This window comes from Sander lucioperca, chromosome 8 (assembly GCF_008315115.2).
Source record: "Sander lucioperca isolate FBNREF2018 chromosome 8, SLUC_FBN_1.2, whole genome shotgun sequence".
NCBI classification, from domain to species: domain Eukaryota; kingdom Metazoa; phylum Chordata; class Actinopteri; order Perciformes; family Percidae; genus Sander; species Sander lucioperca.
In genome coordinates, this window is record NC_050180.1 from 10,493,539 (window position 1) to 10,520,515 (window position 26,977).

Genomic DNA, 26,977 nt, shown 5'->3' on the forward strand with positions numbered 1-26,977 from the left:
ATCTGCTAATGGGGCGTTGCCGGATCATGATTTCAAAGACATTTTAAAGTTTGTTTAGGCCCACTTCAGTGTTGCAGGTTGCATGGACACAAGCATGGTATTTCTAAAATAATACTTTTGTCTTACCTTATGGTTTAAAAAGAAAATATTAGGAGGAAGAGCTTATGACCTGGAATTTGTAACAATGTTTGTTTCGTAAATGTTTGTCCGCCTAACTTCTTGTACGTGCTGCGTGGGTAGTCGGTCTCTTTGTTGGACCTCCCTCCTCCGGCTGAAACTAAGCCATGCCCAGATAAATCACTCCCACAGACTGGTAACCTGCACACTGGGGCCGCGGACTGGAGAGAGGAGAGGAGCGGATTTATCTGGGAGGTAGGAGCGCAGCAGAAAATAAGAGTTGCACTGGAACCGACTTCTCTCCGTCCCTGAGTGAAATAAACTTTGCACAAGGAGCACCTGTAAACACTTTCTGCAATAGCGGAGTGCCTCGCATTACACATTATGTCCGGCAGCACCATAGCCAGGGTGCTGGTTGCGCTCTGTATCGGGAGCGCGGTGAACTGCTTGCCCAGAGGGACGCGCAGGACTCGGAGACAAGGGCAGCAGCATCAGGTCCCCTCAGTATCTCAGGGTAAGTGTTTTTTCTTTATTTCAAGTTATTAGTCACAGGAGTGATTTCGTGTAGAAGTAAATTGCTCCTTAACCAGAGGTCACTTACGGAACTTCAGAGAGTTTGAGGGTAAATAATGAAATTACAGTTAATTTCGATCATGTGTTGACATGTTAGTTGAGATGGAAAGCAACATGTACATAGTCAAGTCATACCTAACAGGACACTTCTTTTCAGGTCGTGTCCCTGTAGTCTCTCCTGTGTGTTTTATTATTTTACAATAAAAACGATTGGGAACCCCATATATTAGTTTGTGACTGAGGTTGAACGCCACAACGAGAGAGAGAGAGAGAGAGAGAGAGAGAGAGAGAGAGAGAGAGAGAGAGAGAGAGAGAGAGAGAGAGAGAGAGAGAGAGAGAGAGAGAGAGAGAGAGAGAGAGAGAGAGAGAGAGAGAGAGAGAGAGAGAGAGAGAGAGAGAGAGAGAGAGAGAGACTTCTTTCAATTTTTAAAGTTGAAAAGTCATGAGATGTTAACAAAGAACATGCCTTGTGTGTGTGTGTGTGTGTGTGTGTGTGTGTGTGTGTGTGGGGGGGGGGGGACTAAAAGGTGGATATAATTCTCCACTCTGTGCAACTGATTTATTACTCAGCCCTGGGGGCCTTTGAAGTCAAGTCAACACATCCAGGGTCAATTTCACTGACATGGGTGGAGTCTTGTCCCACAATAAAGTGTTTATTCTTATTTAGGGTTTGCTTTTTTTGGGATAGCAAAAACCTTTGTTTTTTTATACTGGTCTGTGTTTTACTGGTCTGTGTTTTGTAGTTATGGTCAGGGATAGCCCATTTTCCAGTGTCTTCATTTGTCTTTCCATTTTGAAGAAGGACATGGTAAGCAGGTACAGTGTTTGTGGGTGTGTGAGGGTGGAGTGTGTTTTCTTTCGCTCACATTTTCCCTACACTCTGTGTGTTTTTAAGTGTAGGAGCAAAGGGAGGAGGTGTGTTTTATGTGACCTCCTGGTGCCTGATTCTAGCTGGTACCAAAGTCTCATCAGCTGTATTTGTTTCTGTTCTCTTTTTCCCCCCTCTCCTGTCAGATGGTTGTAGAGAGAACGGTCAGTTCTATGGTATTAATGATCAGTGGGAACGTCCGTATTTGGGCAGTACTCTGGTCTGTACCTGCCATGGAATTGCTGGCATCAAGTGTAAAAGCAAACCTGAAGGTTAGTATGTGTGTATTGGTCTCATTCTTTTTTAAACTGTGTCCAGAAATCACATCTTTTGCATCATTTCCCTCACCAATCCATCTTAATTTCCCTCATCCTTTAACAAAAACACAGAACATACCCATTTTCCATTGTTTTCTCTCTCTACCAGAGGAAACGTGCTTCGATAAGATCAACCAGAAGTCCTATAATGTGGGAGAAACCTATGAGAGACCCAAGGATGGCATGATCTGGGACTGTACCTGTATTGGATCAGGGAAGGGCAAGATCAGTTGCACCATCGGCAGTAAGTTTGTGTTTTGTGTGTGTGTGTTTTCTGTGAGTGCCTGCTCTACAAGGAGCTGCCCCACTGCCATTAACTGTTCTAACCCCAGACCAAACATCCTAGCTCAAGTGTTTCTGTGTATATCCTGGTCTGCCAGACTGAGGCCAGTAAACGGGTTAATCTCCATATTCTCCACAGCTGATTAGCAACTGGTGCTGTGCAGCTGTTAGCACTTAGCCGGGTGGTTAGATAATGGGAGAAATGTCTGAGTGTGTGTTTCTTTTCCTTTGATTTCTATTTGTGCAAACACACCCAGGCATATGGACCTCTGTCTAAAATCATCCTTTTCCTTTCTTTCAACCCAGACCGCTGTCATGAGGGTGGGGCTTCATATAAAATCGGTGACACCTGGAGGAGACCCCACGAAACGGGAGGCTACATGTTGGAGTGTGTCTGTCTGGGTAACGGCAAGGGAGAGTGGACCTGCAAACCTGTCGGTGAGTCATTCAGACAGCCACTGACTAACAGACGGCTGTATTTACCTGATGGGAAAACCGGCTGATTTAGTTAGCCAGAAAATTTAGGATGATGGATTAGCATTATTATTTATTATTCATTCTCTTATGTTTTACAGGCGGTTAATAAATAGACTTAACTTTTAGGGTATTTTTGTATTGAGTATTTCGTACAAAAGATTTTAGTAGCTCATGAGTCTCTGTTACCTGCAGCTGAGCGTTGCTATGACAACTCGGCGGGAACATCATATGTTGTTGGGGAGACATGGGAGAAGCCGTACCAGGGATGGATGGTGGTGGACTGCACCTGTCTGGGAGAGGGAAGTGGACGCATCACATGCACCTCCAGAAGTAAAAAACCCCTTGATTTATTTCTTCCATCTATCGAACTATCACCTCCCCAGTTTTTGTATGTTTCCTTTTTCCTACTCTCTAGCTAACAGTGTATCTTATGATTTATTGGAAGATTTTAACAGGCTGTTGAGGAATTGTTTACCAGTTGTGTTTCCAATTAAGACTATTACTTGCATCCTTAATGATGCTGGCTGATGTAATGGGTGAAACAGAATGTTATTCCCTTGTTGGCTTGCTGTTGCATGCAAGACTTCAGGGTGGCCTTGCACGTTTGTAGTGGAGGTAATCAATACATTGTTATCATGCATGTTATCAACAAAGTCTCAAGGCACAAACATGGAAACAGCTGGAGGCCAGGAGGAACTTCTCCCCACGGAACCACTGCAGGCTTTTAAACATGCACTCTTGCACATTAACCTAAACGTTTCCCACCCAAAAGGGCCACGTTGCTGTCTCACAGTTTCCATCTATTTCTAATTAATTCCTCTCATTCACTTCTCTCCTAGATCGCTGTAACGACCAGGATACTCAGAACTCCTACCGTATTGGTGATACCTGGACCAAGACAGACGCCCGAGGCCACTCGCTCCAGTGTCTTTGCACAGGGAACGGCCGAGGGGAGTGGAAGTGTGAGCGACATGCTTCACTTCACACCACTGGCCTGGGTGAGAAATGATAATACCCCCGTCTCTTTCCTCCTGCTCTCTGTATGGAGAGAAGAATGTATACCAAAAACAGATGCTGTGAGGAGGGAGAGATAAGAAGTGCCTAGTGTCCAAGTGTTGAAGTGAGAAAGATGTGTCTTGTAACTCATGACCATGAGCTCATGAGAAAGAGAGAAAGGGGAACAGGGAAATGAAGTGGAACAAATCATCATGGGAAAGTCAGTGGGAGAAATGTGCTTAAAGTGATTATTGGGTGTGAGACAGAAATGTATGCTCGTTGTGACTCGGGGACAGCAAAAAACTCAAATGGAACATGTTAACCCCGTGCAGTCCTCTTTCAGTCTAAATGAAAGCCAGATATGTATTTCACTGTGTACATTATACAGTATAACACACATAACTATATGTTGTTTCAGCTGAAGTCATGTATAGACCTTTTCTTCAAGTGACAGTTGCATGTTGAGAGATATTTATTCTTGTTTTAATTGAATTAAAATGTTATGTTTGAGTTACTATTATCACTTAATCTTTTAATTTGGAATGTTTTCATGTGATAGCATAGCTACCCCTGACCTGGATCCAACTTTACATTCCAGGCACTGGCTCTCGTGTGATCACTAACATCCAGCCTGTGGTCTACCAGCCTGCCACTCTGCCTGAGCATGCCCAGGAGGGACCCTGTCGGACAGATGCAGGACTGTCGTACTTCATCGGCCAGCGCTGGATGAAGCACCAGGGAACCAAGCAGATGATCTGTACCTGTCTTGGCAATGGAGTCAGCTGTGAACAGTGGGGTAAGAGATATTTCCTTGTCTTTACAAATTCACAGCATTCATCAACAGTGGCCATAATTGTAAGGATATGTTTTTTAGTCATATTTACTGTATTTGTGTGTGCTTCTGTCTTCACACAGATGGACCAGCTCCAGTGTATGGTGGCAACTCTGGAGGTCAGCCCTGTGTGTTTCCCTTTGTCTACAAGGGGAAGACCTACCACTCTTGTATCTCAGATGGACGCAGTGATGGACAGCTCTGGTGTTCAACCTCCTCTGACTATGAGGCAGACCAGAAATATTCTTTCTGTACAGAGAAGAATGGTGAGCAGATGTGTTGCCTATTATTAAAGGCAGGAATTGTGTAGGAATTTTGAAATTAAATTGGTAGTTGACAAGGGAGGAACAATTGTTCTTATATAACAACCTTTATTTGGAAGAGTGCTGGAAAATTTACTTAGCTGCATCTAATTAATGTTAGGCTACTTCTGTGAATCTCTTGGCTGTTGTCCAGCTAATATGCTCTAATGTTACACACAATGTTAATGTAGACTGTTTCTTTCTGTTGTTCAGAAAGACAATGGCAAGTCTTTCTTGAGAAAAATCTTCTCAGATACGTAACACTTGCTAGATTTATCTTGGGGAAAAAGGCAGCTAGCCTAGCGTGGTAATGTTAGTTGCATGCAAATGTAAAAACAGGAGCGTTATTGGGGTTTGGATATTGATATATTGATAACTCATAGTGATTACAATTTATATATTTTTTTTATTTATTTATTTTTTAACAGTAATTGTGGCAACCCGAGGCGGTAATTCTAACGGTGCTCTGTGCCAGTTCCCCTACCTCTATAATGGCCGAAACTACACTGACTGTACTGCAGATGGACGTAGAGACGGCATGAAGTGGTGCGGCACCACAACAGACTATGATGCAGAACAGCGCTTTGGGTTCTGTCCTATGGCTGGTAAGTCTCTGCCTGTGTTGGAGAGAGAGGAAAGGAAGGGAACACAGATGTTGGGGCTGGAGGTGTTGGTGTTGTTTGAAGTTGTGTGGTGCTGAAAGCAGATTTAGGCCATATAATAATAAAAAAATAAAATAAAAAAAAAATAAAAAATAATACTATTCTAAATAAATTCTAAATTTTAAAATGTCACTCAAATGCCCATAAAAAAAACGGAACTTTTAAAGCTCCTTTTTACATTCTTCACATCAGTTTCAAAATGGTTGTCTTTCAACTAAGTTTGCGAGCCATGGGGGCCACCAACGTGATTAGCACGGCTAATTGCAATGTCCCTCCCAATCTTAAATAAAATGTATCTCCGCCCAGTCTGAATCAACGAGTTACCATGGCCTTTGTATTAAGACCATTCTTTGAGGATGAAAAGATTTGATGTGTAACCTTATTCAATTTACATAAAAGCTATCATCAGAGTGATGTTAAAAAGCAGTGAGGGCTGTTGGCACAGACAAAATCTAATTTACAGTTCTTACAGCGTTTATTTAAACTGTAGCCAAATTCACATTGAGGTCATTGCCTTGTAAGAAATGTGTTGTATCGGTGTCAATTAAGTCTCCATGGGTAACAAAAGAGGCTGAAGCCAGTGAAACACTAGGGGGTCATTGACACTGCACTCATGTCTGTGAAGGAATAATGAAATGGTAATGATGATACCAACGTGACGTTAAACAAAGAGTAAAACTATGACAAACTAGAGGAATTATTTAGATATCAGAGCTAATGCATGTTGATGTCCAGATAAACCTAATGGTCTAATTTAAAAACTACATAACTATGGCGGGTATTGCTTTAGCCAGTTAAAACACAACTGAGTGGTCACAACAAATGTCTTTGAATAGCTGTGAATGTCTTTTTTTAAAGGCGGATCCAAGCTAGCTAATATCTTAAACATAACTGAAGAAGAACACTGAGGTTTATCTTGGGCTTTGCTTGAATTTAGTGTGTGCACGGTTTGAGTGCAGTCAAATGTAGTGACACAATATCAATATCCAAAAAATAGGAAGCTTTAATTTAAAGGAAATCCTTCTTACTGCTGTTTACATCAAAGTAGACTTCAAGGTAAACCGATAGAAGATGGAATAGCCTGTTTGGCAGCAGACTGTAAAATGTCGATAGTACACAGTGGAAATATTTATAGGACTAATCTAAGATAAAGTAGTCTTTGAATTCTAAAAAACATGGATCGCTCGATTTCTTTTCTCTCATAAGAACTTATCTTTTGTATGTTTGTATGCACTGTGGCAAGACAGATGGGGGATCCTTTTTAAGAAGTTCAAATATTTGAAACTTGTTTAAGTCTAATCTGAAGTCAAAGGGTTCTGCTGTGTGCAGAAGTAAAGACTTGACACGTGTGCATGAAAATAGCCTATGGAATAGTAGTTATTGTGCTTAACAAGTAAATAGAATGTAATGGAATGATGGATAGTACTGATTTTTACGATTTTTTTTTTTAAAAAGCTATAATTTTCTTCAGAATTTCTTCATGCCTTCTTCAGCCCTGGGACCCACCTTTGGGCCGACACCCTGCCGTTAACAATACCCTGTCAAGTAAGAGGAAAAAAAACAGCATTCATGCCCTTTAGCCAGTGTCAGAGTGTCAGTCCAGCAATTAAAGCACCAGGGGGTCTTTGATATTGACATTAATGACTTCACAGGGATTGTCAAAACAAACAAGGTACTTGAGATGTTAATGTCTGTGTTTAAAGGACGGTAATTGTCTGGAGCCCCTTCTGCTCCACCTGTGGCAGTCCTCCGGGAAGATGCCGGATAAAGTTATCTGGTGTCTGCCATGTGTTCTTGGGATGGCAGTGCAACGGTCTCCACCTCCATTATGCTAACTGCACCATTTACATGATTAGATCCACTGTTTTCTCTCTACCTCTGTGACACTCACAAACATAACAGTTAAATTGTGAAAAAGCACCAGATCATCCTTCAGCTATAGCCAATTGGAAAAGATGGGGTAAAAACACACTAAGACATGGCCTCCAATCATTTTGAACACAAGCCATACTGGAAAAACCTGGATTTTATTAATTGACTAAGGCTTTGAGGAATATTAGCTTGAACTGCATTCATATAACATTTATCATAAACCTTTTAAATCATGACAATGTCAATGACAATACAATTTAATTGAATATGAAAGAGAAATATTGTTATGATTACTTACAATATAAAATCATATGGATTACATTTAGTACACCAGCACATACTCTGATCATTCAAATGGCTAAATTAACTTATCTTAAACCACTGCCCAGTTTCATGACTATTCTATACCATGTCCCCTTTATTTCGGTCCCAAGTCACAGCTTTGGTTCATAGCCACCAAAGCAAGTCCAAACGATCTTTACTCCCAGGAACCAGATGGTCTGGCTCTTGTCTAGATTCTGCTTGGCAGGAAAAGTCCGGGCTGGGTTCCAAGACAGCAGATCTGCCCTTTATCTCCACCTCTACCTCCCTAGTCCCTACCCTATATGGAGAGTTAAACAGATATGCACATGGGCATGCATGCATATCAGCTTTGTCTGCTCCTCTAGCTCTACAGCACCATCATTTAAGAAATGTCACTTAGTCTGCAACTGACTCTGTGTTTTAACAATAAATGCTAGTTTTTACACACAAACACAGTGTGAGAGATTTGCAAAGCAGGCAGGTACTTAGAACACACACACACACACACACACACACACACACACACACACACACACACACACACACACACACACACACACACACACACACACACACAAACAAACAGTGTGAGATTTGCAAAGCAGGGAGGTACTTAGAACACACACACACACACACACACACACACACACACACACACACACACACACACACACATACACACACAGTGAGAGATTTGCAAAGCAGGGAGGTACTTAGAACACACACACACACACACACACACACACACACACACACACACACACACACACACACACACACACACACACACACAGGACAGGTCTTTGCCTGCCCCAACCACATTCACAAACTTTCTATCTTTCCTGATTAAACACTACTCACTCTTTTAATGACCGGAGAACATATGGAGAACACACACAGCCATTCATACACACAAGAACACGAGACAGCTGTTTCTGGCTTTCAATTTAGGAAGATCTTCTTCGTTTCTATGGACACAGGTATTCTGTGGTGGTTGTATCCTCTACAAACGTGACAGTGTGTAGTAATTGCAGGGTAGAATCAGTGATCTCCAAAGGGAATCATTCATCATACTTCGTTTGTGTCTGCTTTTATCTCGAAGCCGATACGCACCGCTTGTGTTACTAACAAGGTTTGTACGATGTGTTCATACGTGTTTGGATACATCTTTAGTGTGGTGTAGTTTGGTTTGTATTTTCAACTAAAGTTGTGAATGGGTTTGTTCCAGTTTTTGCCCAAAAGTCCAAACTGGAGTCAGATTGAATGAAGATCAAAACATATTAGTATGTGCTTTTGTAACTGGTTTTGTCCTGTGTTTTCTAGACCATGAAGAAGTGTGTACGGCCAATGAAGGGGTGATGTACCGCGTGGGAGACCAATGGGACAAACGGCATGATGTTTTGGGACACATGATGCGATGTACCTGCGTCGGCAATGGCAGAGGGGAATGGAGTTGTGTTGCTTACTCCCAGATTAAAGGTGTGTGTGTGTGTGTGTGTGTGTGTGTGTGTGTGTGTGTGTGTGTGTGTGTGTGTGATAGTAACAGCGAGAGACAGAATAGGTTACGTAGAGGAAGAAAAGATAATTGAGAGCTGCTGTTGTGGCAGTGTTTTTGTCTGTATGTGTGTGGGGTAAAAATTAGAGAGTACAATTAGTATACTCTGAGTGAAGATGTGAAAGGTCAAAGGTGAGACTGGCCACCTGCACATTAGTTGCACCTGCATCACACACACACACACACACACACACACACACACACACACACACACACACACACACACACACACACACACACACACACACACACACACACACACACACACACACAGTGAAAGAGCACACAAGAGCAGATTTGCAGTGAGGTACATAGAAAAGAAGTTTTAGCATTTTCCTCCTTCATGACATTGCGTGTTTTCATATATTTGTGTTTGTTTGTCTGTTGCAGACCAGTGTATTGTAGATGGTCTGACCTACGAGGTGAACCAAACCTTCACCAAACAACATGAGGAGGGCTATATGATGAACTGCAGCTGCTTTGGACAGGGGCGTGGTCGCTGGAAGTGTGATGCCATTGGTGAGTTTACCATCTTACAGGCTGCACCATTTTGTCTATGTTTCATAACTCTCAACGACATGCAAACATTAATGTGATGTATTTTTCCAAATGGAACTGGTTTTCGTCTGCGTCGCATATTTGAGCGGAGAAGCATTAGTGCCAGCTCCAGTGGTCCCTGTTGCATTACCTGGTTTTATGTGTCGCTGCCCTCAGATCAGTGCCAGGAGCCGGAGACGAGGGCCTTCTATAAGATCGGAGACTCTTGGGATAAAGTCATCCATGGAATCATGTACAAGTGCTATTGCTATGGCAACGGCATTGGAGAGCTCAGCTGCGAGCCCCAGCAGTCCTACCCTGGTAAGATGCTAAACATACATTCAGCAATGTAGTGTATATAATGTAAGGAAATTGTCAAGCCCTCAAGAGATTTTGCTATTGAAACTATGCCTTGTACATTAGAGTGTAAAAGGCTTTGCTGGGAAATGTTGCAAATCAACTAACATGTTGAGTTTCCCACTCAGAAACATTAGTGTGTTATCCTTATTATAATGACTAATTATAACTTTTTCCACCTAGTCAACTTTTTCAGAAAAAAAGTCCTGTCCCGATCTTGTCACTTTGACTCCTGGTCCTGTTTCAGTCTCTTGTACTATTTTATTATGTTGACTGCTGTTTCAGAGTTAGGTGTCACCTCTCACCATTTAATTTTAGTGGTAGTAAGTTGTTTCAGCTTTGGGTCTTTTAATAGGAAAGCCAGGTGGATGGCTATATAAATTCTGGCATTGTACATGATAAAGAATGGGCAAAATGTTCACAATAGCTGTAAAATAGATATTTAATCCTCAGTAAGGATGTGTTCAGTAATAGTGATGGTAAAGTAAGCTAACTTTACAAATTGCACTCCAACTCCTGCAGTGAAACCTATTTGTTTAAGTCACCTCGAAAATGAGGCCCTTGACTTTGATGTAAAACAGACAGAAATGATAGGGGGTGTGATTTCCTGTTTTACAGATACACCCCCTACTCTGAGCCTTTGTTCTTGCTAGCATGTGGTACATCCCCTGTGCTGTTGCCACAGCTGTACGAAAAACCACAGTGCACGTGTGTGTATACACCCACACACACACACACACACACACACACACACACACACACCTACCACATGCACACACCTTTTAAAGCCTGTTAAACAACAGTTTTCAATTTTGTGGTTTTTAGAAAGCACTTTAAATTAAACATCATGTCTTAGCCAGTATCATTTAGAATAAAGTCATGCTTCATTACACAACATTATGCAGGCTTGATGTTTAAGTTACCTCATTCCTGCCGACTTGAAACCAAGGTTGGCTAGACAGCATCACTGCACCCCAATCTTTAGAAAAGGATTTCTCACAGTTTTGTCTTGACTTTAAGTTCTCTCCTACATAGGTCTGTGTCCCTTCTTCACACTATGTTGTTGACTTGTTAGTGTTCTGCCCCCTTTGTCATTACAACTGACCACATTCTTCAGCTTCTTGACTGGCATCCCCCAATAAAACAACATGCAATTATGTTCCCATTCCTTACCCATTTCCTCTTATTATTTGTAAAATAATGATGCACATTTACAGTATCAATGAGGCTGTGAAGCTATGCTAATGGAAACAGAACTTAAAGTTTGACAAATCTTACGTAAAGGAACATTTGAACTAGTACTTGTTTGCTGTGTGTGGGAAGCAGGTTGACGGGAGATAGAAAATGCAGGGCACTATTCCTCCGTAAGTGGCTATAATAGCAACCAGCTGTGAACTTGCTCTGTGTGTGTGTGTGTGTGTGTGTGTGTGTTTGGCGAGGCATACAAAATACAGCATGCAAAGATTTAAGGGCAGCAAGAGGCAAAGCCAGACTCCAAGTCAGTTGGCTGGGTAAAACACCATAAAAGGTAAAAATGGAAAACCCAAATTAAGGATTTTTTTAAGGGGGTTTTGATAAGTCTCAGATTTAGCACTACATTGATAAGATCTTTGAGAAGAAAAAAAAAAAATGTTGTTTTCTTTTCTGCCGTCTGCGTTTATCTTGCCTTGTCTGGAGTGTAATTTACTCTTTAATCTTTTGGGGCATTTCTTATTGTTAGGATGACTCTCAGCATTACTTCCTTTTACTGTGGTCCTTATCACAATCTTGCGGTGAATCTGTCTGTATCAAGAATCAATGTTGTGTCTGTGTGTGCAAAGTAAAGGGGGATGTGTGCATGTATGCGTGTGCTTGTAAGTTACACAGATGTGTGTATGTAATGCTAGGAGATTGTGTGTGTGTGTGTGTGTGTGTGTGTGTGTCTGTGTGCATGCAGTTCATCCACTGCAAGTGTGCATCCGTTTTCATTTGCATCCCACATGTGATTCGATGTAACCCTTACCCTCGCAAGTGGCCTGTGGGTCTGTAATAGGCAGTAATTGGTCCCAGATTGTTTTTGAGGTTTGTCTATCTGCTAGCAACTCCTGGTTAACCGAGCCACTTGCTCAGAAACTTTGATTACAGGTCTGCTATTTGGAAAAGTGGTTAGAAAACCTCAGTTCTTTATAGAAGCTACCAGTTTTTTATCAGCACAGCTTATGTCAGGAGTCTGCTTGCCACATGACTTCTGTTTACATTAAAGATGACTCTATGCCATTTTGTTCATTCCCGAAACCAGTAAAGAAACTTCAATTTTGAGCTTTTGCCGATATCATTTTTCTTTCTCTGCTAAGCCTTTTCTATATATATATATATATATATATATATATATATATATATATATATATATATATATATATATATATATATATATATATATATATATATATATATATATATATATATATATATATATATATATAACTTGTGTGTCCCGTCCATTGTCTGGTAACTTGACAAACTTTAGCCGGGAGTGCAACTTTTCGCAATGAAGAAGCGCCAGAGTTCTGTCAGATGTAGTAATGACACAATACACATGTTACATGTTTGAGCTCCTGTCAACTACAAAACTCGCCACCACAAGGTTTTCCAGGCATTGAAATCCACTTTTCTAGGACTGAAATGGGCTTATACAGCACAATAACTTCCATGATTTTGTGTTATCAGCTTGGCTGTATCGTTTTCAACGAGGCAACTTTTTGTTGTTTCAGCATACCTTTTTTTTACCGGATGCATGTCGTTTAAAGAGCTTTGTCATATACCGTTCTGTGATGCTTCTGCAAGTGTTTTATCAAACCTAATTATGTCAATCACATGAGGCTGTACAAGCCAATGACAAAGCCCTTATGATAAAGATTGCTGAATTGTTCAGCTTATACACTATTGAGTTTTCTGATGTTTGCTGTTTGCAGTAATGTCAAAAGTGGAGAAAGCCTGAGTTTAGAGATAAAAGATTAAAGAACAGTCTGTCAAAGAAAAGTATGAGGGAATAAAGAACATTAACACAGGGACCAGTCTCCCTGTGAAATTAGTCCACTATAATTCCACTTGTTGTTTGTAAGCTGTCCTCTAAATGCTGCTCTTTTAATTAAACATGTCCACAGCAAGAGAATAGTGAAGGTTAGAAACATGATGAAATAGAGAAGGTTAAAGAGAAGAGAAAGGAGGGTAAAGGGCTTCTTCCCACTCCCCAGCTGTTGAAATCTGGGCTGGAATCTCACAGGGACGTGCTAGTTTTCCCTCACTCTTTCTGTGTTCTGTTCAGCAATATGCTGCTGCACACTCACTAATACTCACGTACTGTTAAATTGGCTTATGTAAAACTGCAAGTTTCTGAAATTTCTCAGATTGTAAAAGAGCCAGTATCTCGCCATGTTTGCCTCCCAACGTTAAGATCTAACTAAGTTGTTCTCAATATATCACATTATGATAATATCTTTACAGTAGACAGCGAAGCTCCTAGTCTGTTCTGAATAACTGCTTACCTCTCTGTTCTCTCTCTCTCTCTCTCTCTCTCTCTCTGTTCTCTTTCTCTCTCTGTTCTCTCTCGCTCTCTCTCGCTCTCGCTCTCTCTCTCTCTCTCTCGCTCTCTCTCTCGCTCTCTCTCTCAGGTGGTAATCGTCCTGTTCAGGTGATCATAACTGAATCTGGAAACCAACCCAACTCCCACCCTATTCAGTGGAATGCCCCACAGTCTGCTCACATCACCCAGTACGTCCTCAAATGGAGAGTGGTGAGTTTCTTGATTGAGCTTTACAGTTAACAAAGAAATGATGCCTTGTCTTGCATCTCTCCACAGGATCTGATGCTGACGCAGCCTCTATTGACATATCTATCAGTCAACTCCTGTTCTGCACGTTAAGCTTTAAAATACTTAAAAAAAAACATCCTTCATCACATTTTACAGAAAAACACTCACAGCCCATGGAGAGAGGTGATGATCCCTGGCCATCTGAACTCCTACACCATCTCTGGTCTGAAGCCGGGCATCACCTACGAGGGTCAGCTAATCAGCGTGTTGCGGTTTGGGCGCCGAGAGGTCACACGCTTTGACTTCACTACCAATTATGGAACATGTGAGTTGAGGGAGTTGACAGATCTCTGTACTGGCTTAGTTGCTGCATCGCTGATTAACCAACAGTATTGACAGTTAATGGGGCTACTTTTTCCATGCAAGCTGGTTTAGGCATGGGTATGTTTTTGTGCATATCACTGCTTAATGTGCACTGGTTTGCAAAGTAAATATGAAAGATGATATTGAAGACAGGGCTCTGGAAATGTGCTTGCAACATCATGAAATGGCAATATTTTGTGCTCTTAAAAAAAACAAGAACCAAGAACTCCTCACTGAGATTTAAAAACATTTATCCCAGATTGTCCTTTTGCCAGTTCTGATCTCAGAGGCAGCAAGTAGCCAACTCACTTATTTTCCATCTCTGTCTTTGTCTGTTTCTCCTGTAGTGGTGCCATCACAAGGCGAGACCACCCAAACTCCGCCTATGGTTGACATCTCAGAGTCTGTGACCGAAATTACCTCCAGCAGCTTTGTCATCTCCTGGGTTTCCGCCTCTGACACAGTTTCTGGTTTTAGAATAGAGTATGAGCTCAGTGAGCAGGGACAGGCATCTGGACAACCACTGGTGCTAGGTAAGTGCATATATACACATATAAAAACATGAAAACATACACAAAAATACTGTTGGGTTTTGTACGGATGGCGGCAAACATATTGTGATTTGTATTTTGGCCTGATTTCAAAATGAAAGAAATTTTTACCAAGACAGTACTCTTTATCTGTCAGAGAAAAAAAAATTTTTATATAGCGGCTTCAAAATATTTCTATGTATAAAAACAAATGTATTAATACAATCGTTTTTTTTTTTCTTCTATCAGACCTGCCCCACACAGCTACCTCAGTGAACATTAATGACCTTCTACCTGGGAGGAGGTACACTGTTAACGTCTATGAGATTACAGATAGCGGAGAGAACAACCTAATTCTTACTACTTCACAAACCACTGGTCAGTAGGCGCATACATTTTATATTGCTATCTTTTCTTCTATGTTCTTACCATTCTCAAAGACATTGCAGCTGCTAGACTGAAATGTTGTTCTGAATCCCAGACCTGCAAGCTGCCTAATGAACATGTGCCAAGGACTATACATTAAGTGATCCAGTAAAAAAAGCAGTGGTTGTAATTTTCCTTCTCACACCTAAACCCCATTTGTTCCATAGCCCCTGATGCTCCCGTTGAGCATGAAGTGGAGGACGTGGGAGAAACTTCCATGGTGATCAGCTGGGAAAAACCTCTGGCTCCCATCACTGGTATGCTATGTCACAGCCAACATCTCTCACCATTCTGTTGCTAATTTGAACCCCTGCCTATTCATCTTTGACAGTCCCGAATGCACAATGATCTGTATGGTCTCTTCCTCCATGCAGGCTATCGTGTTGTCTACACGCCATCACTAGAAGGTGAAAGCACAGAGCTGACTCTCCCTGACACGGCAACATCTGTGACTCTGAGTGACCTTCTACCTGGGAAGTTGTACAACATCAGTATCTACTCTGTGGAGGACAGCCTGGAGAGTGAGCCTATCTTTGTGCAGGTCCACACCGCTGGAGATCCACAGCCAGGTAAAAGACTGAGATGTGTAAAAAAAAAAACACACAAGACACAATTGTTATTTGGAAAGGTTGAACTCAGTAAGCCTGAGTAAGGTTGCTTTTTCTCTGTGTGTGTTTATGTGTGTGAGAAATAGAGAGGGATTGAGACAGAGAGAGAGAGAGAGAGAGAGAGAGAGAGAAAGAGAGTGTCGGGCAAAGTTAAGACTAGTTGGATGGATTCCTGAAAAAGCTATCCTTAATATTTGGGTCTTTATTTTTTATGTAAAGTCCACATTTTCTTCCATATGTGTATATTCAGGTTTTCGTTGCTTAAGGCAGTGGTTCTCAAAGGCAGTGGTTGTCAAACTTTGTTCAACAATGTATCCTGTTTGAAATATTTTTTCATCCAAGTACCATTTGCACAACACATTTTCATTATGAATACTAAAAAACTAGCTATATAAAGAAACACATCACAGCGCTGCACCATCAATGTCTGCTTTACTAAACAACAATATTGTAACTGAAAAACACTGAAATGCATTTAAAATGTTTAGAATCACTAAATGAATTCCTTATTATTGTGTATTAATATTTTAAGAATGATAAACGACAGATTTTTAAAAATAAACATTTAAAAAATCTTATGTACCCCTAGTCTCGCTTTGCCAGACCCTCCTACAAAGCGCCCTTGGAGGGTCTGGCTACTCCACGTAGCATTCGGGGATGGGAGGAAAACATGCTCTGGTTTAATGGCATTTCTTTAAACCAATCACAATCGTCATGGGCGGCGTTAAACTCGGCACAGAGCCGCTGCAAAATAGTCATGCTAGAGAAAACTCCGATTGGACAGATAGTCTAGCTAGCTGTCTGGATTTACCCTGCAGAGATCTGAGGAGCAGTCAACAATAGTCCTCATAAATCCACCGGATTTAAAATTCCAACACAAAGAAAGAGGAAGGAAACGGAAAATATGTGCATCTGGCGGAATTTCCTGCGGCACTGGAGCAATCCCGGAAGTGGATATAGTCGAACACCTATTGGGAGACTATTTCTGGCACTTTGAAAGTACCCACAATCCCTCCAGATACTATGTAATGATTGGACCAAAGATGTAGAGAGTAAAACGCTATGGGACATTTAGTCCTCTGCTGATGTTAGCACCAGTTGGTGTGCTGTGAGCAAAAATCTGCCTATTAGGTGTATCATCATTTGAGCTTGTGCCCCTCCCCGCCCCCGCCACGCTCTGCTATATGTATGAATTAATTTCACTTATTACTCTTGTCATAGGGGCACCCTCCAGAATCAACCTGCAAGTCATCCTGTGGCCTAGTCACAGTTCTAATGTAGAAGTTTCCAATTCTTAATACTAGGAGTGAAGAGTTTTCCAATGGAAAGTGAAGTCATTGAGTTCACAGCTGTTGCACTCCTTTTCTGACTGGAGTTATGTAAAACTTTTCAATCTGCCAGGTCTAACATGCTGTTGAGCAGATGCTGGAAAAGTGTGTGTGCGTGTGTAAAGACTGATAGAATAAAGATACAAGAGTGTGTACTGCCATCTTCGGACAGACAAGTGAATCCCCCTCTGTAGATGTACACTATAGTCCCTTTCCGACCGGAGGGATTTGGTTTGTTGTTGTATGTGGCGCTAAAGTCAAGTGACGACGCTATGAAGACCGTTGCCGTGCTTGCGTCACTCCCTTGTGTTATACACCTAATATGATTATGTATATATAAACCTGCGTGGGGCTTTGATGATCTGCAACATAAAAGCAAATGCATTGAATGACGTATCAAAGAGCCATGATGTCATAGAATTAAATTGAATAGAATTTCCACATACCTTACCTTGTTTAGCAGATAATATTTCAAATGAGTTCTCCATTTTATTGAATTGGTAGGAGGCATCAACTTTTCTGTTACATAAGGGACTTAAACACTATATGATGACTTTATTATATTAAAGGATTCAAATTTTAATGTTAAGTTGTTTTTCTCCTGTCAACAGAAGAAGTTACTTCTCCTACAGACCTGCAGTTCTTCGAGGTGTCCGATAAAAAAATCGTTCTGACCTGGTCCGGCCCAGCCAGCGGCGTCTCAGGTTACCGGGTCACCGCCGTCCCTGTTGATGAGTCTGGTTCCCTGCAGAGGGAGATGACCCTGCCTGTCAGTCAAAACTCCTACATTGAAGTGTCACACCTACAGCCTGGAACACTGTACCGCTTCCACGTCTACACCATTCACAATGGAGAGGAAAGTTTACCACTTATTGGGGAGCAAATCACTAGTAAGTACGACAGGTGCCCTCATGTCTTTAGGGTAATGACACAAAATATCAAGTCTCAACTAGAGATAAATATTAAAAAGGTGCAGCAAAACAGCACAGAAACAGGATAAGAGAAAAAGAAAGAAAGTGGTGTGCTCTGAAGAATGATTGTCTGTAATGTATACTATGTATGTGATTTTTACATAATGAGCTAAAACATGTGAAACCTCTGGTATGGTCCTCTATTTTTATTTTTTTTCTAAATCAAACTGTCCACATCTAACTGTGTTTTTTTTATTGATGTCTCTTTTTAGAGCCTGATGCTCCCACAGATATCCATTTCACCAACGTCACGGAGGACAGTGCTGTGATATTGTGGTTTGCCCCTCGTGCCAAAATCACTGGCTACCGTCTCCTCCTCTCCATTGAGGGCTCTAACCCCAAGCAGCTGCGCCTGCCTGCCCGCCTTACTCAGTACACCCTCCTCAACCTGAAGCCTGATACTGAGTACACCGCTACGCTACATGCCGAGCAAGATAACACACTCAGTGAAGGAGAGACCGCTGTATTTACCACTAGTGAGTGTCTGAAGCATATGAACGAGTTTAAAGCAGTGTGGTCACTGTGCATATGCTCAAAGGCTGCATGTGTTTGCCTAGATTAGGATTTGTTTTACAAAGTGAGGGTGCGATCTTTAAAAGTATCATGTTACATGCCTCATGTAGAATACCTGCACAACATATTGGCAATGGTCATCTTATAATAAATCCAAAAATATTAGTAATGGTTTCTGCCCTCAAAAACCAAGATGTAAGATCAGTAGAGGCGTTATGGATACAGTTGAGTGGAAAGATAGGTGCAGTCTTCTGAATACGCATGCACTCAATCTTCACGCTGGGGGGTGGGGTGCTTATATCTTAACATACCGTGACACAATAACTTATCAGAACACACTTTTACTCTCCGTGTGTTTGTAGACCTGCCAATGGGCAACGCTCCTCATTTCAGCACTGATGTGACTGACACCTCCATTATAATCTCCTGGACTCCAGTTCCCCGCATTGAATACAAGGTATGCTCTCTGCTAATACATAACATACAAAGTGTTTTTATACCCACATATTCTTAAAGCTGACTTTTCCCATTCTGTCCCTTTTTGTTAAATGAACAACTGGATTGTGTGATTGTTTTCGGATGCAAATTGTTTTCTTCTGTTTGCTGTGGAAAGCACATTACAGTTATTCTTGGTTTAGTGTCGGCCCCATTGGAGTTAGATAACATGGGAACTACAGACCTCGGGGGTTAAATGTGATTGGTCAGAATATGTCACACCAGAGATGAGAATGTTCTGCTGGCTTCCATGTTCTTGGGAAAACACTGACCTCTGACCTTTTACCTCCTGTACCCCACGGTCCATGCCTCGCTCTCTGCTGTCTCTCTGACACTGTGTGCACTTATCTTTCAGTTGACGGTACGTCCCAGTCAGGGCGGAGAAGCCCCCAGAGACGTGACCTCTGACTCAGGAAGTATTTACATTTCTGGTCTAACTCCGGGAGTGGAGTACACATACAGCGTCCAGCCAGTAATAAACGGCCACGAGCAGGGAACCCCAATCACACGCCGTGTTGTCACACGTAAGAATAAACCAATGAATATTGACCCTATCACCTTTTATTCAGGTTTTCCTTTCACTGCTTGCTGTTTTCTATGATCCCCCAATGTTTCCACTTTGTGTATTTTTAACACTTGCTCCTTTCCTTCTCCTCATCTCCAGCTCTGTCTCCTCCTACTGATCTCAACCTGGAGTCTAACCCAGGCACCGGAGAGCTCACAGTCCAATGGAACGGGGCCAGTACACCAGGTACACACACACACACACACACACACACACAGCCACATAGCCACCTACCTAGGTGTGCTTGAAAATCAAAAGATTTAATCACACTGAACACTACAAATAATCTAGCACCTTAATAGTAGGCCTCTTTTGTGTGTTTTTGATTAAATTGGTTGTAGAGTGATTGATTACTCTCCTTTGTTTTAATCATTCGTCAGTGAGATACAGTCTCTTTGCTGTGACATTTTCTAAATTCCATTGAAATGCCAAAGTAAAAAAGTAATTCTGTTATAGGCGTTTTTTTTTCCCTCCGCATGTAATTGTTCCATATTGATGCATTATCTCCAGTTTCTTCCTCCCACCCCATGTAAATCTTGCTTCTTTTTCTCTCTCCCTCCAAGACATCACCGGCTACAGAGTGACATGCACTCCCACCAATGGGCAGCAAGGAAACAGTGTGGAGGAGTTTGTGGAGGCAGGTCAGAACTCCTGCACCCTGGAGAATCTCAGTCCAGGAGTTGAATACAACATCAGTGTTGTTACTGTTAAGGATGATATGGAGAGCACTCCTATATCAACTATCATTACACCAGGTGAGTGAGAGGTCAGCTCATAATCCTGGGGGGTTTAATGGGTTTTTGAGACCATAGGGAATGGATATTCAACATGAGAAATACAACTGAACCATCATTTTAGGGAGTCTGGCCTCATTCTCATGATCATATTGTCAGGGAAACGTTTGTGTATACAGGTAAGAGATAACTGTCCCCATTGTTAACTTAACATAGTATGTTGAAAGTGAATGTGTCAAAATAACACATTAGCTTCCAACATTTAACAGATACTAGCTCTGCTCTATTAGCATTACCGCTCTAACTCATGCAACACTAATGCTATATTACCTATGTATATATTAAGAATGTTCAATGGAGAAGCTACATTGAACACTAGTTGAAACCTCTCTATATGGCAATATATACCAGGGAAAGCTATCTTGCATTAGCTCTTCCATTGGTGTGATATGTTGAGTATCTCACCCTACTGGAAGCAGACAATTTCCGTTGCTCGCCTTGACCACTGCTCCTGTCTTGTCTGTCGGTTTCCTCTTTCGTGTCCAACCCCTTTCCTTCCGCCTTTGCCTCTCGTTTGTTTGGTGTTTCTGTTGTCTTCTCTCTGGTCTTTCTTCTCCCCCTACACCCCTTCCCTCCAATCCTCTTTCCCACCTACCCAGAAATCCCACAGCTGACGGACCTCACCTTCAAGGACGTGAGCGACACCTCTATCAGTCTCCGCTGGTCACCGCTCAACACCACAGCCATCACTGGTTACAGGATCACAGTGGTGGCAGCCGGCGAGAGTATACCCATCTTTCAAGACATGGTTCTGCCAACGACTGGTCATTACACTGTCTACGGACTGGAACCTGGTATCGACTATGACATCAGTGTGATCACTGTGACGGAGAATGGCGAGAGCGAGCCCACCACAGTCACTCAGCAGACCTGTAAGAAGTCCTTTATTACTAATATCATTACATTTTCTGATTAGAAGAGCCATTCAGTTATAAATACGAATACAGAACTGTCACAACTATCGTTTAGGTAGATAGATGGATTTACTAGAGTTGCCTGCGTGTGCATCACACATTACATTGTGTGTGGTGAGTTATATAATGTAATAAGGTTCTTATTAACCCTAAGACATGGCTCTGTAAAGCAAACCTTTAAAGCTGCTGATGTAATTGCACAGCATGCTGTGTTGTCAGTTTAATAATCCACAAAACGTGTGTGTGTGTGTATGTGTATGTGAGGACCATCTGGTTTAAGTTGCAGGGTTTAATCATACTGAGGCTTATTTTGCCTCCCAATGCAAACACTGCTTGTTCTCTCACTTTTAAGATGTCGTAAAACTTTAGACGGATTTACACTGACACACACATAACAGACTCTTCCCTCAAATAGATGGAACATTATTTTCTCGTTTGTCTTTCCTCATATCTTTTGACTCCCTTTATTGGCCTCCTCAGTCTTTTTATAGAATTATAACAATTCTCTGGCCACCTTCACTTGAGCAGTAACAACTCTTATAAATGTACTTTTTTGAATACATTCTGAATCAAGCTGCTATCTCTTTTCAATAGCTGTACCAGCACCCACTGATTTGGGCTTTGGCCAGGTTGGTCCAGACAGCATGGAAGTCACCTGGGTCGCTCCCCGTGTCCCCAACACCGCTGACATCAACAGCTTCCTCGTCAGGTACGAGGAAAACAAAAAATGTTTTTAAAGCTCTGTATTCATTTTTTTCTGATTCAGATGTTATCTTTAGGACACACTGATCTTATGTTGGTATCCTTATTATTCAGGTATCATCCAATTGACGATGAAGATGACACTACAGAAATCAGCGCAGGAGGCAGTAACAGCGTGGTGCTAAGGCGTAAGTTAAAGCAAATTCAAATAATACACAACACACAGACACACAAACAACTACATTTGTATTTATGGCTCTTTCACTGTCCCCAGACTTGCTGCCTAACACAGAGTATCTGGTGAGCGTGGTGTGTGTGTATGAGCATAGAGAGAGCTCGCCCCTCGTCGGCACCCAGAAAACAGGTGAGCCTAACATGATCTAATTTAACAACAGGGTCCAAGGTCAGGCCAGAAATAGCTTCTTTTTCAGGGCACAGATCATATAAATGTTCATCTTTTCAAAACATGTTTTGCCGTATTTCCCAACATGTCTTCAGCTCTGGATTCACCAGTTGGCCTGCGTTTCTCTGAGATCTTCACCAACTCCTTTACCATCCACTGGCTTGCTCCCCAGAGCAAAATCACCGGTTACCGTATGCGTTACCAGATGGTCAGCGGCGGGAGAGCCAAGGACGAGAGGCTACCCCCGTCCAGGAACCACTTCACCCTGACAGGACTCACTGCAGACACTGAGTACTTGGTCAACATCTACGCAGTGAGCGGGACCCAAGAGAGCCTGCCGCTCAGTGGGAAACAGAAGACAAGTATGAAAATCATAATTTAATACTTGATTGATTACTCACCATTTTATCATCATCATGTTGTTTATTTATGTTTTTGTGTCTGACTCTTCACTCTCTCTCTAGTCTCTGATGCTCCCACAGACCTGGAAGTGCTAGACTCCAGCCCTACCAGCATCACCGTCCGCTGGGATGCCCCACCGGTCACTGTGCGCTACTACAGGATCACTCATGGAGAGTCCGGTGAGTTAGTAATAATGGCTTGAAATCATTAATCATTCGATTTTCTTTTTGGCCAGGAAACTTTTTTTTCTGAATGCATTTTCCCTTTCTGTAGTCCATACAGTGTTCAGTTATTGTGGAGATTCCTGTCACTGTATGATCAGTCTATTGAGTATTAAGATTTTGCTTTCTCTAAAATGTACCACACGATCATTCTTCATCCAGGAGGTCACAGTAATCCTAAGGAGTTCACAGTGCCTGGCTCTCAGTCCACTGCCACAATCAGTAACCTGAAGCCTGGTACTGACTACACTATCACCGTCTACGCTGTGACTGGTAGAGGAGACAGCCCTGCTTCCAGCACTCCAATCTACGTCATGCACAAGACAGGTATACACACACACACACACACACACACACACACACACACACACACACACACACACAAGACACGAGACTAAACAGAGTCACCCATTAGTGATTATCCAAACTCTTCATGTTTCAACTTACAATGTTCTCCTCTTCATCTCTCCATCCACTTAGGTGTTGACTCTCCCTCTGAAATGGAGGTGATGGAAGTAAATGACAACAGTGTCACAGTGAAGTGGAGCCCTGCCCAGGGCCCAATCAAGGGATACAGGGTGACTGGGGTCCCCAGAAATGGACAGGGACAGTCTTTCACTGAGGTGGTGGCTCCAGGTATGGTGTTTGGCCAAAGCTTCCAGTATGTAGTGTTTTGTCAGTATTTTAAAGCTTGATTAGCTATACACTTGTTCTGGCTTTCAGTTTAGGAAACTCTAATGTTTCTTTTTCTTCCCTGTTTTTGTATCCTTTTCCTTCTCTTTTCCAGACCAGACAGAGATCACTTTCTCAGGACTGATGCCCACTGTAGAGTACGTTCTGAGTGTATATGCACTTGGACAAGATGGAGAGAGCTCCCCACTGGTGGTGAATGCTTTAACAAGTAAGGGTATACACTTTGTAGAGAGATATTTGTGGAATGTTGTCTGTTTTCCACACATCGAAAAACAACCTCGTGACCTCTCTCCCTATTTCTTCAACCCCACTACCTTGCCACCCTTCTGCCTGCTCTCATCACCCTTTTAGATGTAGACCGTCCCAAGGACCTGACCTTCTCAGACATCGACTCCACCTCACTGCGGATCACCTGGGACAGTCCTGAGGGAATTGTCACATCTTACCGGGTCTTGTATTCAAGTCCGGAGGAGGGTGAGAGAGAGCTGCGCCCTGCTCCCCGAGGAGATGCTGAGTCTACTACTATCTATGGTCTGCAACCTGGCACTGAATACACTGTGAAAGTCATCGCAGTGCATGATGACACGGCTAGCACACCACTGGTCGGGACACAAGCTACAGGTATACAATAAGATTAGTTCTAGATGTTATATATATTTGAGGTAAAAATGTGATGCAACAAAAAGTTCCGAAACCAAAAGGAAAAATCCTTTATTTCGGACTTGACAGTATTCGGTGAGCACCTTCCTCTGTCGATACTCAGTACTGTGTCCCTCAAACTGTCTTTTCTCTGTCCCCCCCCACAGCCATCTCCCCCCCCACCAACCTCCAGTTCTCCCAGGTTGGTCCTACCTCGTTCACTATGCACTGGGCTGTGCCAGGTCAGGAAAACCGACTAACTGGCCTAACGGGCCTCACAGGCTACCGTGTGGTGGTGAACCCAAAGAACAAGAGCGGTCCTACCAAGGAGATCAACTTGGCCCCAGACGCCACACAGGCACACATCTCTGGACTCATGGTGAGTGTGGGTCTGTGAGTCTGAATGAAGGACTCCGTTTGTATTTGTCTCTTGAAGAGAAGTTAGAAGTGAATGTTTTGCAATAACCTGACCTTCTACATTAACAGCAATTTTAAACTAGTTTTAAGGTAGTTTTTCTACCTTTCAGATACCCATTGGTTTCCATTTATGTTATTAGAGTATGAAAATGGACAGAGATGTCCATCACAATGAATGCTGTCCCTTCTTGAAACTCTATTACCTTGCAACAATAGCAGAACTAAGAATAATTGTGCATTGCTCACTAATTACAAAAAGTAAATAATACATAGGCAGACTCATACCTGTAGGTACACATGCACAGTTATGATAGTAGTTGCAGCTAGTATACCTAAACTCAGTCCTGTGGAAACTAGCAACACCGTGAGAGACTGTGAAGTCTCTTTTTCTCTATCTCCCTTAGGTTGCAACTGCCTATGAAATCCATGTTTATGCTTTGAAAAACTCTCTGACCAGCAGGCCAGTCCAAGGGGAGGTCACTACTCTGGAGAGTGAGTTTGTAACTCGTAAATTGTGAAATTCTGACAAATGAATGCATTGATTTAATACATAAAAACATTTTTGTTAAAGTAACATTGTTACAGATAGTTCTTGTGTTGTGCAAAAAGCTCTTCTTGCGTTGATCCCGTTATTAAAAAACACTCTCTCTCTCAACTGGATTTGTTCCTTCTCATCCTTACTTACTCTCTCTGTCCTCATCTACCTCAAGATATCAGCCCCCCTCGTCGTGTTCGTATCTCTGACGTTAACGACACTTCCATCAACCTGACCTGGCGCTCCAAGACAGAAAGCATCTCTGGCTTCCTGGTTGAGGCCACACCCACCACTTCTTCTACAGGCTACACACCCATTCAAAGGACCATTGGCGCTGACTCACGCTCATTCACTATTACAGGTACACAGATATGAGAATGTACACGCATTTACATACACAAAGATGTAGTGTAAATCCACGGCTGTAAGAATAATGTAAAATTGCATATAGTATAATTCAATCATAACATCAGATACTTAGGATTACTTAAAAAAAGCACATAACCCCTCACTAAGCTGTCACTGTGTCTTCACTTCAGGTCTGGAGCCAGGCACCATCTACAAGATCAACATGTATACACTGAAAGGAAACGGACGCAGTGCACCTCTCACACTCACTGCCACCACAAGTAACTATTCATCTCAATCCTACAGTGTCGGTCAAGCCAATAGTACTGCTTAAAATATTAAATTAAAATATCCCAAACTGGCATTTTAATATTTTCAGATTCACTATAATTTGTAAATATAAAGAGCCCCCCCCCCCCCTTACATAGTGCTGAATGGACACATTTCAATACATACAAATCAGTGTTTTAGTTACATGCAGATAAGTGTAGCTAGTATGCATGAACAAAATAACATGTAATTGAGTTTTTTTCTGAGTTTTTACTTACTTGTCTGTCTCTTCCAGCCCAACCGGTGGTCATCCCGCCCACCAATATCCGCTTCACCTCCCTGAACCCTAACAGTATCTCTTTCACCTGGGAGCCATCACGCAGTCCAGGCGTTACTGGGTATTATGTCACCTATGAGGAGGCTGGGGGTTTGCCTCGAGAGGTTACCCCCAGACCCCATGCAGGCCAGAGCTACGCCATTATTAATGGTGAGTGTGGCACATGAGATTTACTGTACTCAGGCAAATAGAACAAATATGCAAATACAAATGATTTTAAAAAATGTGGCAAATAACAACATAATTTATAACATTTTGTGTACTTCTTGTGCTTGGTCACAGGTCTGAAACCAGGAACAGAGTATGTCATTAAGATTGTCGCGCTGCAGAAAGCTTTGAGAAGCACACCTCTTGTGGGCAAAGCCAGAACACGTGAGTACACCCATCATCCACTTGCAAGCATGAATGGCCTGTGCAAACTTTATTTCTTTACTTTAATAAAAGAAAAAAGGTCAAAGTTAAAGATTGCTTCTTTATTGAAAATATATAAGACATTGTGACAACGTCAAAAGACATTCAGCTGTTATTTTGGAGAAACAGAGCATTGGTCATTTCTTTTGCAAAGATGATCATCCTTTCAGCTTAGAGTTTGAATTCCTGAAGTATTACATACAACTGATGCTGTAGAATAATAAAACTATCTGCTATTAATTTTCCACAAAG

The 26,977-nt window shown here is 42.0% G+C and overlaps 1 protein-coding gene across 5 annotated transcripts in view; it reads left to right on the plus strand.

Annotated features, from left to right (window-relative positions):
• Window positions 1–298: 298 nt before the first annotated feature.
• The window catches only part of fn1a (fibronectin 1a), a 33,156-nt gene continuing 6,477 nt past the window's right edge, over window positions 299–26,977 (plus strand). The window contains exons 1-40 of one of the 5 annotated variants that reach the window (XM_031281780.2): window positions 302–631; window positions 1,705–1,830; window positions 1,982–2,119; window positions 2,464–2,595; window positions 2,827–2,964; window positions 3,474–3,632; window positions 4,229–4,426; window positions 4,546–4,728; window positions 5,193–5,369; window positions 8,925–9,080; window positions 9,547–9,675; window positions 9,871–10,014; window positions 13,701–13,822; window positions 13,997–14,165; window positions 14,551–14,736; window positions 14,983–15,111; window positions 15,327–15,416; window positions 15,534–15,728; window positions 17,707–17,985; window positions 18,279–18,542; window positions 18,942–19,036; window positions 19,430–19,598; window positions 19,739–19,825; window positions 20,203–20,394; window positions 21,033–21,305; window positions 21,942–22,056; window positions 22,164–22,237; window positions 22,324–22,413; window positions 22,548–22,814; window positions 22,917–23,033; window positions 23,238–23,402; window positions 23,556–23,711; window positions 23,863–23,976; window positions 24,120–24,389; window positions 24,575–24,786; window positions 25,229–25,316; window positions 25,535–25,720; window positions 25,899–25,988; window positions 26,273–26,464; window positions 26,597–26,686. In XM_031281780.2, coding sequence (XP_031137640.1) covers window positions 502–631; window positions 1,705–1,830; window positions 1,982–2,119; window positions 2,464–2,595; window positions 2,827–2,964; window positions 3,474–3,632; window positions 4,229–4,426; window positions 4,546–4,728; window positions 5,193–5,369; window positions 8,925–9,080; window positions 9,547–9,675; window positions 9,871–10,014; window positions 13,701–13,822; window positions 13,997–14,165; window positions 14,551–14,736; window positions 14,983–15,111; window positions 15,327–15,416; window positions 15,534–15,728; window positions 17,707–17,985; window positions 18,279–18,542; window positions 18,942–19,036; window positions 19,430–19,598; window positions 19,739–19,825; window positions 20,203–20,394; window positions 21,033–21,305; window positions 21,942–22,056; window positions 22,164–22,237; window positions 22,324–22,413; window positions 22,548–22,814; window positions 22,917–23,033; window positions 23,238–23,402; window positions 23,556–23,711; window positions 23,863–23,976; window positions 24,120–24,389; window positions 24,575–24,786; window positions 25,229–25,316; window positions 25,535–25,720; window positions 25,899–25,988; window positions 26,273–26,464; window positions 26,597–26,686 — 6,286 coding nt within the window. In that variant the 5' untranslated portion in view covers window positions 302–501. Of the gene's footprint in view, window positions 632–1,704; window positions 1,831–1,981; window positions 2,120–2,463; window positions 2,596–2,826; window positions 2,965–3,473; window positions 3,633–4,228; window positions 4,427–4,545; window positions 4,729–5,192; window positions 5,370–8,924; window positions 9,081–9,546; window positions 9,676–9,870; window positions 10,015–13,700; window positions 13,823–13,996; window positions 14,166–14,550; window positions 14,737–14,982; window positions 15,112–15,326; window positions 15,417–15,533; window positions 15,729–17,706; window positions 17,986–18,278; window positions 18,543–18,941; window positions 19,037–19,429; window positions 19,599–19,738; window positions 19,826–20,202; window positions 20,395–21,032; window positions 21,306–21,941; window positions 22,057–22,163; window positions 22,238–22,323; window positions 22,414–22,547; window positions 22,815–22,916; window positions 23,034–23,237; window positions 23,403–23,555; window positions 23,712–23,862; window positions 23,977–24,119; window positions 24,398–24,574; window positions 24,787–25,228; window positions 25,317–25,534; window positions 25,721–25,898; window positions 25,989–26,272; window positions 26,465–26,596; window positions 26,687–26,977 lie in introns of those variants that run through there. The other 4 variants (XM_031281782.2, XM_036003892.1, XM_031281781.2 and 1 more) reach the window with 4 other exon arrangements.